General features: G+C 36.9%; 1 protein-coding gene across 17 annotated transcripts in view; it reads left to right on the top strand.

Moving 5' to 3' along the window:
- The window catches only part of AGTPBP1 (ATP/GTP binding carboxypeptidase 1), a 58,644-nt gene extending 41,357 nt beyond the window's left edge, over window positions 1–17,287 (top strand). For 13 of the 17 annotated variants that reach the window (XM_085214442.1, XM_085214440.1, XM_085214438.1 and 10 more), the window contains 3 exons: window positions 2,590–2,766; window positions 7,480–7,640; window positions 16,558–17,287. In XM_085214442.1, coding sequence (XP_085070568.1) covers window positions 2,590–2,766; window positions 7,480–7,640; window positions 16,558–16,735 — 516 coding nt within the window. In that variant the 3' untranslated portion in view covers window positions 16,736–17,287. The other 4 variants (XR_014880690.1, XR_014880689.1, XM_085214450.1 and 1 more) reach the window with 4 other exon arrangements.
- The last annotated feature ends 2,215 nt before the right edge of the window (window positions 17,288–19,502 follow it).

Below are 19,502 nucleotides of genomic sequence, written 5' to 3'. Positions count from 1 at the left end.
TGCTTCTTCTTTAAGAATGAAGTGTTAAAGGGCTCCTTACTAGAAGAAGGATATAGAATTGCTGGAACCTCTTCAGCGAACAACAAAACTTGTGAAGGGGCTAAGAAACAAGACATATGATGAGTGTCTGAGGGCACTGTGGTTGTTCAGTCTGAAGAAAAAGAGGGAGAGGGGAGATCTAATCACTCTGCAACCTGCCTGAAAGGAGCTTGCGGATATGTGGATATCAGTCTCTTTTCTTAGGTGACAAGTGATAGAATCCAAGAAAATGGTCTCAAGTTGCACCTTGGTGCACTCAAGCTCCAAGGCAGGTTTACATTGGATCCTAGCGTATTCAGTGAAGAACTTCTTTATGGAGATGGTGGTCAAGCATAGATCAGGCTGCCAAAGGAAGTGGTAGACTTGCTATCGCTTTTACTTAAGAGACGTTGAATGTATCAGTAAGGATAATGGGACTTAGGTCAGGTTGATATTTGGACTTGTGATCTTAAAGGTCTATTCCAATCTATGTGATTCTTTGATTTTTCTCTATTTGTCTTGTGCACATTTTTCTTGAACTTTGCTTCACAGTCACACAGTTCACAAAGCGAAGAGTGTGTTTAGTGCATTACTTAATATTGATGGATTTTATGCATTAATAAAATGGTGTCTGTTAGGTCAACAAATTGGATTGTTGAAACAGTATGAAGTCTGAATTCTACTTTCTGAACTGTACGGCTTATGTAGTGCTCTTCATTTGAGCAAAATCATCTGAGTGAATTAGAAGAAGATGGTGGTCACCTGAAGAGTCCACTTTTCTTATGGACATGACAAATACTTCATTTTAGCAATAGGATTTAAACATTAGGAAATGACAAATCTATTGGCATTTTGAACCTATTGGGTGTGAGCCTTCTCGCTTCAGCAAGAAGCATTGTGCTTGCGGGATCTCATCCTGATGGGGGATTTCAACCACCTAGATGTCTCCTGGGAAAGCAATAAAGCATGAAATCCAGGAGTTGGTTGAAGTAACTTCCTGATCCAAGTATTGGAGATATGAACCAGTGTAACTGGACTTGGTGCTCACCAATGCAGAAGACATCATTAAAGAGCTCAAGATTTGAGGTGGTCTGGGGTGTAGCAAACATGCCCTTGTTGAAGTAGTGATCTTGAGGACTATGGGACTGTCAAATTTCAGGCTGCTTAAGGAATTAGTGGATGGTATTCCCTCGGAAACTGTCCTTAGAGATATAGGAGCTCTTAAAGTCAACTTTCTGAGATCATATGAGTGAGCCTCCTCCAGCATTAGAAGTCAAGCAGAGGAGGCAGGAAAATAGCATGGCTGAGCAAGGAGCTGCTGATCAAACTGTGGGAAAAGAAGGAAAAGTACAGACAATGGAAGCAGGGAGGGGTGGCCTGAGAAGAGTACTAGGATTCTGTATGGACATACAGAGGCATGATAAGGAAAACCAAGGTGGAACTGAACTTCATAAGGGATATGAAAAATAACAAAAAGCATTTCTATAGGTACATTTGTTAGAAGAGACAGGCCAAAAAGAGTGTTCCTCTCTGATAAATGAGAAGGGAAAGCAGACTACAACAGGCCTGGAGAAGACTGACGTGCTCAATGAGTTCTTTACTGGCAGCTCAGCTTTTCATGTCTTTCATGTCCCTAAACCTCTAGGTAGGGATCAGCTGTGCAAAATACCCTCACTGTAAGATCAGATCACATCAGGTCAGAGAGTGCCTCCTGAGATTGAACATCTGCATGTCTATGGGGCCTGATGACTTGCATCCCAGGGTCCTGAAGGAACTGTCCAATGAAGTTGCCAAGCCACTCTCCGTCATATTTGAAAAGTCATGGCTGTTAGGTACCTGGTAATTGGAGAAAGGGAAACATCCCTCCTGACTGAGGGAGGTGATTGTCCCCCTTTTCTCCGCTCTTGTGAGGCACTGGAGTACCGAGTCCAGGCCTGGCTCTCCTGTACAAGAAAGATGTGGAGCTGTTGGATCAGATTAAGAGAAGGCCACAAAGATGAATCAGGGAGCATCTCTCTTATGAAGATATGCTGAGGGAGATGGACTTGTTTAGCTTAGGGAAGAGAAGGCTCTGGAGTGGTCGTGTTGCAGCCTTCCAGTACTGAAAAAGAGCTTGTAAACAGGAGGGCAGCCAACTTTTTACAATTTGATAGTGGTAGGAGAAGGAAGAATGATTTTAAACTGAAAGATGGGAGATTTAGATTAAGTATTTGGAGGAAATACTTAGAGTGTGGAGAGGCACAGGAGTAGGTTGTCCAGAGGTGTATACTCCCCCATCCTTATGGCCAGATTGGATGGGGCCCTGGGCAGCCTGATCTAGTGGATGGCAACCTTGCCCATGGCAGGAGAGTTGAAACTAGATGATCTTTAAGGTCCCCTCCCATACAAGTCATTCTGTGATTCTGTGGTATGGTTTAAAAAATTCCAGCTGGTGCAATATTATTATTTGTCTGTTAAATCTAACTACAGCCAAATTTTTTAACAGCAATTTGCGATTGAATATTTTCCCTTGTCTCCCTTTCATGAATGAAATAAAATAATCAAGATCTCTTTCAAATTACTCTCCTGCAGGTACTCCCAAAAATCTTGAGTCAAACTGCCCCAGCGTTCTGTATGGGCAGCTGCAGCTTTGTAGTGGAAAAGTCCAAGGAGTCAACAGCACGAGTTGTTGTCTGGAGGGAGATAGGAGTACAGAGGAGCTACACAATGGAAAGCACATTATGTGGATGTGACCAGGGCAAATATAAGGTAAGAAGGTATATAAGTTAAACTGTTCTTGCTTATAATTTCTACCATTTCTTCTATAAACCTGCTTGCTTGCTTGTTCACCTTAGATTTTTAAAATTTCTCTAAGATCTCTTTGTACTCTAATGTAAAATGAAATTAAATTGGTTGCATAGCAGTCTCTGTCACTAAAAACACATTATTGTATGCTGTGCTTATTTGCTGATTTAACAAGCTTTCTCTTAATTATTGCTTATAGCACATATGAATGCATGTAATTAAAAAATTTAGATAACTGTTCTTTCTAATAGATTATTAAGATTGGATGGTGATAAATAGCAATGGCAAAATAAGAATTTTCTTTACATGTAGCAATTATAGAGTTTACTATGGCAGTTCATGGTTCTTCAGCAAGTATATTTAGTAAGGTTCCATACAGAGTTTTTCTGTGCGGCTGTAGAAAAAAGCTTTTGAAGTAAAACAATTTCATATTGATTTACTACTTTGGTGCTACTAAGTATGTCTTCAGCTAAACTCATCATAGTTGTTTATCTTCTCAAATTGGAACTTGTCTTTAAGTTGTGTCCTTCAAAAGAATTAATAGGGTTGTATGTTTGAGAAACAATAGGTGAGCTTGGTGGTTGTTTCTCATTAGCAGAGAACTTACTTTGCAAGGAAAACATTTCTAGAAAAGCAACAAATAAAGAGAGATAAAGAACCCTAATATCACGTCTTTGGTTTCTGCCACTGTGTTGAATTTAGCTAAAAATTGAAGAAAGTTTTTGAACTGTACATTCAGAGAAAAAGTCACAATTTCCTCTGCTTCAAAATAGAGATAAGAACTACCAATTAAGAAAAAATGACCAGAAGTCAAAAATAATGTGCTTGACAAGAAAAGAAACCATAAAGTTAGGACAAGAGAGGGGGTAAAAAAGAGGTTTAACAAGGAATATTAATGTATATTCCATTACCTTCCGGACATCAGGAAGAGAGATATTTTGGCATGAATATTAGTAGGTCTGTAACTACCGAATGAGTGAGTTAATTTTCACAATTAACAATAGAAGCATTCTTGTTATTGTCAGAATATTCCTTTATAATTTCAGTTGTTCATCAGATGCTGACATTATAGAGCTTTAAAAAACAACCTATCCAAATAACTTACTTTGAAACTTCTGGAATATTCTTACAAGCATAAACATTCATGGCCTTTGCTGCATTGCAATAGAAAGTTCATAAGAAACTGAGATACTTTATGGACAGACTTTTAAGATGCTTAGGCTGCAAAGTCCTTCTTCTGTAAGGGAGGAAAAAATGAATGTATTTCATGGAAAAATCACTTACTCAATCGGGAAGATCCTCCTCCCTTGTGATAAACAAGTTGATGAGATCAAATTGTTCTTCTGTCACTTAGTTCATTTGGAATCAAACCGTTTGTGAGATCTCAGTCATCCTTTGAACATACAAGAAGCATCTTCATTTTTTTTTATTTACTGTGGTACTGCTAGGTTTATTGAGGAAATATATTTGAAAAGCCAAAGGTAGACAGAATGAGAAAAGCAATATTTCTTCGAAGAGATGAAGTAACTGGGATTTTTTTTCTGTGGAGAGACTGAAGCCAACACCTCTGTGAATGAACACATGGTATAAATTGGCTGACATGTTTCATAATGTGTTTGAACACATGGTATAAATTGGCTGACATGTTTCATAATGTGTTTTTCCAAAACACAAAAGGAGTCAAACTATAGAAATTCCCTTCCCACCTTCTTGCCTGCAACCCTGAGGGATGTGAGAGTTCCAGTCTGACAAACTGTGTATTGTGTAAAAGTCTGAAGAACTTCTCTCTTCTTCTGGCTTACTGTTATCATAGAATTTTATTAAACCATAAAGATTACTCAAAAATTATGTTCTTTTGGAAAGAAATGATGAGTCTCTGCCAAAGATGGATGTCAGTTTTTATTTTTATTATTACTATTTTTAATATTTCATTTTACTTGGTGATGCTAGGCTGTTTTCAGTTTGGAAGGAAAGAAGCTGTTCAGCTGAAGTTCTTACCTGAATTTAGGATCATCTGTGACAGAGTTTTTTCTGGAAGCAATCTTGCTTCAACTGCTAATGCATTGTTGTAACACATTGAGGATTACTGCTACAAATATTTCCTGGTCATCTCTGATTCAATATGCAAAAGCCAGAAGTTGACATGAGACAGTGCTCAGAGACACATGGATGATAATTAAGATGCTAGATAGAAGGAAAATTTCTTCAGTAATGCAAATAACATGAAACCTGAACATTAACTGAATTAGGAAATCCACGCCTTTCATGTTTGGCGAATAATAAGTTTGGTAGCATGACTTGATTTTTAGCTTCACTGAGAAGGCTTTGCCATTTTGAAATTTTACAGTGCACAGAAGATAATTATTTTACCACGATCTTTCCATCTCTAGACTTGGAATTCACAAAAATGATCAGATCTTTGTAGTCTCTACTGAATGAAAAGAACAATATAAAGTTCTACTATATAACTTCTCCAAGTCTTAGTATGACTGTTTCCGATCTTTTAAAAACGTATTACAGGAAGATACTTCTCAACTGTTATGGCTTAGGCTTCTACTGCAGTTCAGATTGCTGTATAAGTGCTTCACAGATACGATCTCTCATCTGTTCCATTTTAGTTCTCTTTAGTTATATCCTGTTTCTATTGTGCTGAAAATAGCAGCCATGAAACACGCACACGCTATTTATCTTTCTAACAATTGTTTTTGCACTTTATTTCATACTGTGTTCTTGTCCTTCTTCAACTTGGAGTCACTCCTCTTATACTGTCTATAAGGAGCCTGCCAACTAACTGTACATTCTTTGGCAACAGATAGACAATGATTGGAAAAATTTCTGAACAACAAATTGTGCACATTAATAATCTGTGTAACAGTGAGATTACTGTTACCCTTCTCCTTCCTCTTCTGCGTACTTGTTGCCTCTTGTCCTTAATGTTATTTTAATCTCTTTGGGGCAGGGACTGTGTCTTCCTGTGATTAGCGTAGTGGAGCCCCAACTATGATTGGGGTCTTCGAATGTTACTGACGTGCAAACAAATACAAAACAAAAACAAAAATTTGGCCTCTGTGGATAAGGTACTGCATTGGGAGTGAGGAGAACTGATTTCTGTTCCCAGCGGGGTCAGTGACATGCTGAGACACTGTGCAAATCGCTTCAACCCTCTCTGCCTCCATTTCTCCATCAGTAAAATGAGGATAATTCTTCCTTTATTAATAAAGTGCTTTGAAACCTACAGCACAAAAGCATTATAAAAGAGGTAAGTAGTATTACTATTAACAATAATAATTAGTATCCAACTTTTGTTCACTGCTTTCAGGTTTCTGTACCATATGACTGGAGGATGGCAATTTATAGAATAGTGCATTGCATTGCTTTAGTTTTCTTGCTATTAAAAAGCACTTTGTTTATGAAAACTACTGATAAAAAAGAAGCCGCAAGAAAAGTTAAGTCAGGCTTTCCATTTATTAAGTTTGCAATTGTTCAAAACAGAAGTACATGAATAATGTTTAGAATCTACCAATTAGTAATACAATTCTTTTGAACCTTGCATTTTATAGTATAGCGTCAATGTGGCAATGTGCAAAGCTTGTGTGTGTGTGCCTGTTCTAGCTTTTAGGAAAAAAATATGCCCTGTTCTTCATACATTCTCGTGCTGGACAGCTTAGCTTGCCACTGGTTCCTGGTTCTTCTGCTCTTGTGCTTATTTTGTCAAAGCATCTTTTTAACTACCTTTTTTCTTGAGAGGATTAGAAGATACAAACTAAACTCTTAAAATTCTCCTGAGATGAAGAAGATGCAGAGGAAAGACTGAGTGAGACTGTGACATTTAATCTGCTATCATATAAATGGTTCAGTACTGACTAATTCTGTAATTGTTGATGGCCACTCTGTAGTATCATTCTCTTTTCATAAAACAGTAGATTTCAGAGGTACTCTTCCTTACATAATGCACAGCTCGCCAAATTAAATGTATATAATATGATGGGAGACTTTATCACTTATGTAATATTGGAGAATAATACATGAATTCTACTTCTTAGTTTGTCTCTCCCCAGGTACAGGACTGACTATCTCATTCAAGTTAGAAATAAACAATGACTTTTGATACTTCTTTTATGTATTTATGTTTTTAGTTACCAAATGTGTGGGTAAATTCTTTCAAAATTAACATATGTAATCCCTAGTTTATAGGAGGAGAAGAGAGACTTGTTCATATCGAAGAGTAATAGTATTGTTTTAAATTGTCCAATTTGTTTCTTAGAACATATTGATGAAATTGCTCATAGGATGCGGTATGAATTTATTGATTTTAAAGGACTTTGTGAAGAATCTTGTATTTAACATCTTAGTATTTGAAAATGTTTTTAAAAATTCTGTCTCAGGTTTTATAAATAATGTAGACTTGGACATGATCTCTGATCTCTTCTGTTAGTGCTGGGTAGAGTTCTATGAATATTGATGTGCTAGAAACGTTAAGCAGGAAGTTCTGAAGAAATCTGGAGGTGTCCAGAAATGGCTGTTCTCCCTTAGGAGACTCAATTTGTTATCCTTTGTTCTATTTATTTCTTGCTAAGTGTTTATACTGCGGTTCTTAAATGTATTGTAAATAGTAATTTTGCTGTATGTGTGCGTCCATCATCAGGTACCTATTTTTAAATCTTATTTTTAAATTAGGGATTGCAAATAGGGACAAGAGAACTGGAGGAAATGGGAGCCAAGTTCTGTGTTGGCTTACTGCGTTTAAAAAGAATGACTTCACCTTTGGAATACAATCTGCCTTCTGGTCTGCTGGATATTGAAAGTGAGCTGATTGAGTCAAGCTGTAAAGTGACAAGGTAATACACATTTGCTATATTTTGAATTTTTCAGGAAAAGATTAGTTTCTCAGATGAAGTGAAGATACTCTCAAAAATGTTCTTCCAGACATCAAAAAGAATGATGATCTTCTGTGACATGATAGTTTTCCAATATACTCACATTGCTGTTACACTACCTTGTTAATTCAACTGCTTCAAACTTCTGAAGAAAGCAGTAATACACAGCTATATTACTTGTTATATTTGTTGCTGGTACAAATTTAAAAGTAATCAAGGTGTTATTACATTCAGTAAAACACTAAGTCTCAACTATCTCTTCCTCAGCATTTTTTTTGTATTGCTGGTTACAGTATTAAAAATTTATTTAGTCAGACTTGAACTGTATAAGTTGAATGTCACCTTAGGAAATGGAAGTTTTTCTTTTATTTTTTTTCCCCTTTGATACTGATACATAAAACATTTGAAGAATTTAAAATATGTGAAGTAATAATGTTTGGGTAACAAAAAAAAAAAAGGGATTGTACCTGTTCAGCAGTCCGCTTATTAAGTTACCAATTCATTAAAGCTCTAGGCTGACTTACAAAATATGCATACTATTTCATATATCCTTATGTTTCATCATTTACTATCTGTTTGTGCATGTAATTTGCAATACACAGTAAACAAGTGATTTCAAAAGTACAAACATGTCTTTCTTGAAAATATGGTTAGAAATTAAATAAAATGGAGTTACAGATATCAGAAAAGCATTTAAGTTAGGTTATAAAAAGACAAGATTTACATGGTATGATATGTCCCTTGGCATATTTTGTGCTCAGAATGGTTTTATAGTGACTTTGGCTGTAGCTCCAACTTAGCTAAAGTAATGGTGGGGAAAAATGGCATTTATTGCTGTTTTTATAGAACTAAAATAGGGAGGTGCTTGAGGTGCTGTGACTTTAGATGCTATACTAATGAGGAATTTGTCTATAAACTGTGTAAAACTAGCAGAGATATGGGAAGGCATCAATAGTACCCTGAAAAAGTAGGGAGATGATGTTCAGTTTCTGTATTTAAACACCTTATCAGATTGTGGAATACTGAAAACAAATGACGCTTGAATTCAGGAAGGCGGGAAAATCATTGGGACAAGTCAGCATGGACTTTCAGCAAGAGGAAAAAGTCATAGAATCATAGAATGGCTTGGGTTGAAAGGGACTTTAAGCCTGTCTAGTTCCAACCCCTCTGCTGTATGCATGGACACCTCCCTCTAGATCGGGTTACTCAAAGTGGGATGCATCCACAACCTCACTGAGCAACCTGTTCCAGTGTCTCACCACCCTCACAGTAAAGCATTTCTTCCTAATATCTAGTCTAAATCTACCCTCTTCCTGTTTAAAGTCATTTCCCCTCATCCTGTTGCAACATGCCAATATAAAAAGTCCCTTCCCAGCTTTCCTGTAGGCCCCCTTCAGATATGTGTGTGTCCATCATCAGGTACCTATTTTTAAATCTTATTTTTAAATTAGGGATTGCAAATAGGGACAAGAGAACTGGAGGATTTGGAGGACACACAGCTTTCCTGTAGGTCCCCTTCAGATAGTAGAAGGACTCTATAAGGTTCTTCCCTTCCCCAGGCTGAAGAGCCCCAACTCACTCAGCCTGTTCCTGTAGGGGAGGTGTTTCAGGAGGAGTGGCTGATAGGGCAGAGAGGGGGACCTTGACAGACTTGAGAAATGGGTGGAGGCAAAGCTCAGCAAAGGGAACTGCAGTGTCCTGTACCTGGGGAGAGACAACTTCATGCGCCAGTATATGCTGAGGGCCACTAAGCTGGAGAGCATCTCAGCAGCAGAGCACCTTTGAGTCCTGGGAGATCTACACAAGCTAGACATGAACCAGCCATGTGCCTTTTCTGCAAGGATGAATAATGGTATCTTCATCTGCCTGAGGAGGAATGTTGCCAGCAGCTTCAGAGTGACCCTTTCTCTCTACTCAACAATGGGAAGCCCACAGCCTGAATTTGTATCCAAGTCTGGACTCTCCTTTACAGAAGAAAGGTACTTTGGAGAGAGACCAGCAAAAGCCCCTAGTATGATTAAGGGACTGAAGTGTTTCCCACAGGAGGAAAGGCTGAACGAGCTGGGACCTGTAGAGAGTGTTCTGGAAGTGGATCTTGTTAAGATGCCGAAATGCCTGAAGGGTGCCTGTAAGGAAAACAGAGCCAGACTGTATATGTTGGTGTCCAGTGCCAGTACAGGATACAATGAACAAAGACTGAAACAGAGGAAATTATATTTAAGCATAAAAATAACCCATCTTGCTGTGGATGTTCTCAGACACTGGAATATGCTTTCCTTGAGAGTTGTGGAGTTTCCATTCTTGGAAATATTCATCATTCAGAAGAACATGTTTGTAGGCAGCCATATATAGGTAGCCAAGCTTGAGCAGGGAGGTTGGACAAAATGGTCTCCAGGGGTTCTTTCTAACTTCCTTTCTGTGAGCCTGTGAAAATGAGAGAGTTTTTAAGTCTGCTCCCAAAAACACTGAGTGCTGGTGTTTTGGAAGCGTTAAATTAGAATGCTAATTGAAGCAATTGGAATACAAGATTTCTTCTGTCCATTAGCGCAGGATGCTGAACTTCAAGATTTAATACAGACAAGTTATGCTTATTCTATCACTTCCTCATATATTGCCTTGAGCACGTATTTTCAAGAGTAGTTTTTATTTCATTTGCAGTTAATATTAAATGTTAAAAAGACTGTATAATATTTTCCCATCCAGAAGTGTTATATGAATGTGAGTTTTTATTAGAACCAAGCTTCAATATCGATCCAAATCTTTGAAATGTTTCACCTCGTATTGCAGTATTTTTAATCAAGATGTGTTTGTGAGTAATTATTAGGGTGGCTTTGAAGAACAGCCCCAGATTTCCACACAGCTTTGTTTCATCTGGTGCCTCAGATTCAGAATCTATATTTTATATTGTCTCTGTAGAGAAGTTAACGTGGCAGTTCACAGATAGTTGTGCTGTTTTAGAAAAAAAGAAGTGCTGGGTTTCTTAGTCTGTTAATGTTACCTGTGGTTGAGTGGCATTGAAACAGTACTTCCTGAATTGAGGAATGCCATACATGAGTCACTCCCTGCAGTTTCTGGCAGACAGTTAAAGAAATATCAGCAGTGTATTAGCATCAGGATTGAATAAAAAAAGGTGAGAAGTCATGTACTAGTCAGCCTCATAACATACTACTTTATATAAACACATGCACAAAAAATCCAGCTGTGATGTTATTTGAAGAAAGTGAATAAAGACGTAACTACTGCTTGACATTGTTTCTAGGGTGTGTGGCAGCAGAGGTGCTATGGGGGACTGTGGGGAGGAGAGTTCAGTTATGTGTTACCATGCCAGTCTTTTAATTGATCCTCAGTGGAAAATATTAGACTAAATGTAATACTAATCTTGCAGTATGAATTAAATTTATTACCTTGAGAGATTTGGTAAGGTCTGTGTAATGAAACAAAAACACATGACTGCATGTTAGGACTTACTGGAATATTTTTTGCCGAATAACCTGACCTCTTTTGGAAATTCTGGCTGTTCCATTAGTTGTTTTGACGCTCGTTGGCGTGTTCTGGAACATTTTGTATTTTGTTAATTTGATTTAATTATAGTAGGGAAGCAGACTGCACTTTTCTGAATGCTTTTGGGTATCTGCGAAACTGTCGAAAGAGCATACTGCTAAAAGGAGCTGTGTGAAAGAGAAAAAACAGCTGTAAAATCCAGTTTTCTGCACTTACACTCTTAGACTTGAGAAAATGCATCAGTGTGGTAGGGGCAAGGTGTGTGGGGCTCATGCAGGAGAATGTGACAAAGATCCTGTTGCAAAAAGGTTTCCTTCTAGGCTGCCAGAAGGAAACCAAATTTGACCTACTTTCCTTCCATCTTAATAACTACCTGGCCAGAATCATGGTACAAGATAGACATTGAGTTACTAGGAAGAGTCTAGCATAGGGCCACAAAAATTATTATATTGTAGAATGTCTTGAGTTGGAAGGAACCCAAGTTCTTTACTATGTTGAGGTGCTGGAACAGGCTGCCCGGAGGTTGTGGATGCCCCATTCCTGGAGACGTTCAAGCCGGATTGGATTGGGCCCCAGGCAGCCTGGTCTAGTATTAAATGGGGAGATTGATGGCCTTGCATGTGGAAGGGGGGGTTGAAGATTCATAATCCTTGAGGTCCCTTCCAACCCTGGCCATTCTGTGATTCTGTGAACCATAAAGATCATCTAGTTTCAGTGCCCCTGCTATGGGCAGGTTGGTCACCCATCAGATCAGACTGCCCAGGGCCCCATCCAATCTGGCCTTGAACTCCTCCAGAGATGGGACATCTGCAACATCTCTGGGTAACTTGTTCAGCATCTGACCAGCCTCTGAGTGAGAACTTTCCCCCTAACATCTAATCTGAACACCAGGTGTTGAGCAGGTGAAAGAACACTGACACAGGCTGCTCAGAGGCTGTGGGATCTTCTCCTTGGAGATCTTCAGAAGCCTCTTGGATGTATTCCTGGGCAGCCTGCTCTGGGTGTCCCTACTTGGGCAGGGGTTCGGACAAGTGGACCCAGAGGTCTCTGTCAACCTCGGGCATTCTGTGATGCTGTGATACCACTTTTCATGCTTTTCTTCCATTTGTGGTAATGTGATCCAAATACTAGTGTATAAAGTACTGCAGTTAACGATTTTTGAACCCAAGTAATTTAATCCAATTTTGAGTTTTACAAAATGTATTTCAGGATGATGCCACAAAGCGTTAAGGTAACTTTTGATTAAGCTGTGGAATGAAATTATGTGACAGTGAAAATGGTAATAATTGAAATATTTAAATGGAAATTGAATACACAGCTTCTTATGGTTTGAAAAGGGATTGGACACACAATTTTTCTTTTTGGTGTTAGAAATTCTAAATTTAATATTTAAGGATTATACTTACTACTTTGGGTAAACAAACAGGTGAAGAGCTCCTTATGGGAACAGCGCATGGAGCTGAATTTGTGATGTTGCCTACTGTTCCAGCTTTGCTGTTTCCTGTAAAGGAATATTGATCCTAAAGATCAATCAAAAGCATAAGTATGTACAGGTGATTCCTTTGTGATATTTCCTTACTCTTTTGCCCTTTCAGAATTTTCCTTTCCCTTCCATTGCAGTTCTAAAAGAAATCATTAGTTCTTAGGTTTTCTCTCCTTCCTTTTCCAATTCCTCAGGCACCTGCAACTTTCCATGGTTTGGCAGGGAATATTTCTTTCTTTTTCTACAGAAGCTTTTAAATGTGTACACTTTCCCCATAGTCTCAAGAAGTCACTTACCTCCATGAGCCAGAAATTTGTTGTGGTTGTGTCTGACTTGTGGGTTAATTTATCTGTAACTGAGTCTTATAGATTAAAAAAATACAGTGTTAGTGAACAAGTTTAATTTTGAATATATTTGATGCATTAATTTATGTAAGAAAAAGCTAGTAAAATATTGTAATTAAAAATAATAATATGTTTCAGAGAGAGGTTATGTTCATTCCTAAATTCTGTTTATTTGATGGCAGGTGTTGTAGAAGTTAGTTTATAAAATTAAAGCAATAGTCTTAAAGTTCTTAATAAATGTGAGGAATACAAAATTGTATCAAGTGTATTACTTCATATTGGTGAATTCATAATTTCACCATAAAATGTTGTGTAAGTAAGTTTCAGCAAAACTTCAAAGAAGTTTTATAACATAAAGCACTGAGATTATACATTACACTACTAACTGTAGTTGTATGATTAACAACCTCTGCTAACTTGAGACAAATAATGGTTTCCTTTTAAAACCAAAAGCAGGAGGTGTATGGGTAGAGGAAGAGGGATTATTGAGTAAGTTAATTAGAAGCAGCTCAAGGGAAAAGTTGGGAGATTAAAACCCACAGAATCAGCATGATGGCAGCTAAGAATATATTATCACAAGGTACGTTGAGGGTGGGCAGTGGCAGGGAGGCAAATGAAGAATTTGATTAAGCAGCAATAAATCTTTTCAGTTGCTTGGGTTTCTACATTTTTTCTTTTTCACCAAACCTCAGTGAAGCAGTGAACTGATAATCATACTTTGCAGATACATGCTACCCTATAGAATAAAGATTTATGGAAATTTAAATATCCAAGGCTAATCTGCTACATCAGATGCAAACACACCACGGGAAAGCAAATGTCTGTAAGTGTTATATAAGTTTCTTCTATGAATGTAGAAAATACTGGAGTACCATCTTGCAAGAAATAAAGATTCAAGAAAGAGAAAATTAAAAACTGGATAAATGTAATCTTAATATTTATTTTCAGTAATTAAAGAAGTGATGGTGCATTGTATTTTGGATGGCAGTAGAAAGCTAAAACTGAGGCAGATTTTTGAGCCAGTTTTGAAGTTAAATGTTTATGTAGTTTTGAGACTCAGATCTGCTATTTTGGTTATTGCCTTGAATAGAGAATGTAATTTATAATTTTTATCAAATGAGAAATATCAACTAAACGTATCTCTTGAGAATTTTGAATGTATACATACCAGAGCAAATGTCTAAAACGTCTTCTATCAGACATACCGACTGTGCACACTGTTTGACTTTGTAAAAGTTAGGAGTGTGCATACATATGCAAGCACATGTGAATATATATGAAATAAATGTGAAATATATGAAATATATATGAAATATATGACAAAAACGTGTAATACACGTGTATATTTTGCAATGAAGTAAAAATGGAACAGTCTATGAACAGATGAGTTGACAGTCCACACCTATAAAATTTGAGGTTTGTTTGCCCAGCTCTTTGTGTACTTCTTAGAACAGGCTGTGTTGGTTGGCCTTTTCTTTCTTGTACTGGAATAGCTATGTGAGTTTAATTCCCAAATAATGGCACTTATTACAAAAGAAAACAAAAAAGAATTTCAAAGGGCTTTACTAGACTGTAGAGCCTCTTAGTAACATGAATTTTCCTAAGTGCCTACGGTAATGCATTAATGTCCCACTGTCAGTGGCTTATGAAGTATTTGTCACTGACATATACTGTTGTATGTAGTTTTTTGTTTCAGCATTCAGAATTGTTAGTTAACATAGGACCAGCATTCACATTTAATGGCTTAGTTCCCTGTGAATTGCATTATATGGTCTATTCTGCAATTGCAATGTGGATTTCTTGTATATGAAATCAAATAAGTAGACATCTACATTAAGTGGTTAGAAGCAGGAGCTGCAAAACAGTTGTGCATTTGTTGAAATGTGATCTACTTGATTTCTTGGTATCTCATTGAATAAGAGAAACATTTAAACTTTTTTTTTTCCCCCTTATAGAATACTTGTCAGGTAATGAATGTCTAAGGCAGAAAACATCACAACATGAAAGCTCAAAAGCCTGTGTTTCCTTCCTGGTTCTGTGACAGGTTATTCACGTGAAGTGTCTGTATCCTTTATGATGCCTTGGTTTCCCCATCTGTAAGATGAGGAGGCATCATAGTAAAGATATAGATTGTTCCTTGCACTCATTAAGTTGTCTTAAATGGAAATAGTTTTGTTAAAACACCCAGTTCAAAACACAACTTACTGAGTTGTTGCCCCAGTTACAGCTAAATAATCTTTAGGAGTACCTAGTTTTGTTCAGTTGAACTGTTGTACAGATTGCTTTAAATATAAATCCAGAGGCTGCCTGAATTGAGTATTTGATAATTTATTTTTGTACTATTTCAGGTTTTACTTCCATTTTTAATAAGCTAGGACTATCAATTCATCTAATTTGTTGTTATTCCAATGTATAACTTAACTGCCAACAGCACAAAAGGTTATAATGTAGTGTTTTATTGAGATTACAAGTAGAAGAAAAGCAGTGTGTAATTTACTTGTATTGAATAGAAAAATTGCATTGAAGATTCAGGTGATCCACTTAAGCTCTTAATAGACCTCTAGAAAGAAGCAATGATTAATCCTTTTAATTTTAAAGCCACAACCAAGATAAGTTGAAGTGTGCCCTAAGATAGAAGTCATCAAAATTAATAGGCAAGCATTTATACAAGTACCCGGTGATCTCTCTCAATAAGAGTATTCTTTTGTATTAGTTGTGTGTGAGTTGATTATTAGGAAAAAGGCATTGAAAACCTTCTTAGTGCTTCATCTGAATATAAATTACTTATGAAATATTTAGCAATACTTGATGCTTTTAAGCAGAAAATGTTCTGTGTTCCAAGGGAGAGCAGTGAAACTGCATCTATAAAGTGCCTATAATTTTGCTTGTTGAGATGATCAGAAAGTTATTTACTAACCTTCCTCTAATATACATGAAGGTGACACTTTCATTGTTCTTGGAGGCCTTGGATGAGTTGAAGACATAGACTGCTGTGCAGACAGTAGTATCAGTCATAGGACACATGGAAATCTATCTTAATTGTAGGCCAAAAAATATCTCCTTTTTTGTCATTTCTGGCATATACAGTGCAATTGTTCACAATACTTTTCTGTAAAATGTGTGTTTAGTAAAATACAAGATTTCCACTCAGATTGTTAGGCTGTGATCTATTTGGTGTTTTTTTTTTTTTTCCTCAATTTGTTTACAGCAGCTGCTATTTCTATGTTTGTGTCCTGCAGCAATGTGTGATAGTGCTATAATTACATGATGTTTGTACAAGTCATTAGTATAATTTTTTTTTTATCATAGAGCTGACTTGTCATGGGACATTTCAATAATGAGTTGTGTATGACTGACTAATTAGTTCAGAGTGTTACAGATGTGTTTTTATCTCTCAATTGTCTTACATGCAATCAAAAATCAGTTTCAGGTAAACTCCTTTTCCTGAGGTAATTTTTGGATTATGTCAGGATAGTGACAGGGCACAGTCTGAAATCTGTGTTTGGGGTAGAACTTTAACATAATTTATGCAACTTCTTGTTCATTTTAGCCCTACAACATACGTTTTGGATGAAGATGAGCCTCGCTTTCTTGAAGAAGTTGATTATAGTGCAGAAAGTAATGATGATCAAGATGTTGAATTAGCTGATAATGTGGGTGATTATGAGGCCAGCAATCAAGAAGATGGACTCTCAGACTCAGATTCAACCAGGATACTCCTTACTTGAAGCATCTTTTCAGCTGGTAATAAGAAATGAGGAATCTTGGGTTCTTGTACTCACATATTTCCTCACTCAAGTCTACTAAGGGGATAAGCTTAAGGAACCACAGTAACTGGGTCCTTTCAAGCTCAAGGACAATAAATATTTCTGATTTCTCATAAATTGGCACTTGTTTTATTTAAGGAATTCTGTGTTTTCTCTGAGCATGAACTAGATAAATTTCCTTACTGGTTCATTTTCTACTGAGTAGCATTGCATGGCATTTTGTGTCATTAAAGCCTATCATTTAAAAAAAAAAAAAAAAAGGTTTATAATTTGTGGTGTGTCAGGATACAGAAATGAATTCTTTGTGCTAGGGTTGCTTCCTGAAAAATTCATCTGTACAGATTATTTTAAATTATGTTTCTATGTGTGTGTATATGCGCGTGTGTATACTGAGGTGAAAAGGTTATTTTTCAACATTATGTTAATACAAATACTTGATTGTGTTTGCAATAATGTAGTGCCTGCTCTGAAACCATTTGATAATTACCAAATTAAAAATGAAAAAGTGATGTATGAATTGTTGCTCTTGTTTCTTGCTTCTGAGGATTGTATGATGCTACCACAGTACTAGCTGAAACATCTGTTCATAGTACAAAGTTCTGCACTGCAACCAATTCAGCCTGTATTCACAAGAACTATACGCTTGTTTAAAAGTCTTTCCCCATAAAAAAAAACATGGCTTAATATGAAAAGATTTTTTTCTAAAGTGTCCATGACTACAAGAAGTGGATTAGATGTGTGCATTGTATATATATTTAGCTTGTTTTCTCTTGTTCAGTATGCACGTAGTTAAAGAGTTCAATTTACTGCAGGCACAATAATGCTTAAAGAGGGAAGGTCCAATTTTGTTGTAACATCTTTTAATTGGTCTGAATTCAGTGTTAACCCTCCTCTGAGAAGGAGATTGGACTGTGTAGGCTCCTGAGCTCCTTTCCAGCGTGAAAATTTATGCTATGATTTTGTATTCTTCATGTCTAAAGCCAAGCTGTCACTTTTTTGTCTTCTCCTGTCATCTGCCAGTTCCTTTGCCTCTTATCTCTGCTTAGTATAAAATCTAATGCAGAAGTGAAGTTTCACACTTTTATTTACAGAACTTGCATGTTTTGCAATGAAAAATATTTTTCCAAAAGATTTTCACTGGATGTGACCCAATTGCAGTATTCATTTTCTGTTGCATGTGCAGAGGCTTAAAGAGCATGAAGAATAACACTCATTAATTGCAGGAGGTTTTAATTGATGAGAACATTGTGTGCATTTACTGTTGCAAATGAAATTATATGAAGGCTGCCATTGGCAGAAGGATTAAAATAAATCAGGGAATTAACTATATTGACTCATTAATGCTAGGACACTGTTTTTCACCAGGATTTGCCATTTCAAATAGAGTGTTGGTTAGTGAAGTCTGTATCATTCTAATTCTGGAACTGAGGAAAGGTTCCTGATCCTCTGGTGATTTGCTGCTGTATTTTTGTTTAAAGATTTACATTTATGTTAATAATTACTACTGTGGAAGTGTGAGGCTATAATGAAGTCAGATTCTTATCCCCATATATATTTATGTCTAGTGAAAATTATAATTCTTAGAGCTACATACTGTAAACAAGAAAGTTTATTTCATAATCTGTTGAAGAGGTGTTACCTGCACTGAAAGTACAGGGGAGTTACCTGCCAAGAAGGAGGATTGAACTTACCACAAAGTTTGAAATATCTTTAAAGTAACCCAGTGAAAGCAGTGCAGAATGCTCTTATTACAGTGCCACTTTACTAGGTCTCTGCATGAATAGATTTTCATCTTATGGATTCACACATCAGTAACTTCAGTGAATAATTTTGGCTTAAATTTTGGAAGGTGCAGAATGCCAAGTGTTAGTTAGCCCAATTGTGCATTTTTTCCTTACTTCTCTTATAAATTTTTTGCACACTACAGGCAAGACTAGAAATGTGCTAGATCCAATTAGAAATAATTCTGGTTTAGTAGTAAAAAAACAAATATGGTATTTTCATCCAAAATACATCTATGTACTCATGTCTTGTACAGCCTCTAGATAGTGCAAAAAAAGAAGTTATGACTTATGTAATGACTCAGGATAACAGGCACTTTTCTAAAATATTGTTCTTTTTATGCATTAGATTCTAAGATACTTAAAAATTAGATTTCTATATTTGATTTAGAAGTCAAGCTGTCAGTTGTGGTTCTGAACTACTTCAGTGCAGCTACAGTGTAAGAGTGAAACTATCCTTATCATGCATGTTGTGGAAAGTGCAAAGGCCATGTGTCTGGCATGCACCATGTTTGCAGGCACATAATTCTGAAAGGCCCAGTCTCCATTTGTGCCCACAGGGATGCAAATTCTTGGTTTGAGCTGCCACAGCCCTAGCTACTTCACCTATTTATCCCTTCTCTATTACTTGTTGCCACTATTAACAACACCGTTGGCATTCACGCTCCAGTATCCCACAATGTGGTGAGAAGTTTGATGGCTTAGCTGAATGTGGAACAGTTGGGACTTGAGCACCTGCTGCTCTGTTACAGAGGCATTCACCCCCAATAAATGGCCAGAACAGGAGCTCCTTATCAGCCACTGATCAATGTATCATGGCTTGACCCAGAGAACTCATTGTCTTTGTTTTATGTATTGACACTTCAATATATTTTTGGTTTTAAATGATGCTATTTTACTGTAAGCATGGTCGATTCTCTACAATAAAAGGAGTAATGTCTTTTTCC

This window comes from Meleagris gallopavo, chromosome Z (assembly GCF_905368555.1).
Source record: "Meleagris gallopavo chromosome Z, MGAL_WU_HG_1.1, whole genome shotgun sequence".
Taxonomy (NCBI): Eukaryota; Metazoa; Chordata; class Aves; order Galliformes; family Phasianidae; genus Meleagris; species Meleagris gallopavo.
Note: the sequence above shows the minus strand (reverse complement) of the source record. Positions and strands in the feature narration are given on the sequence as shown.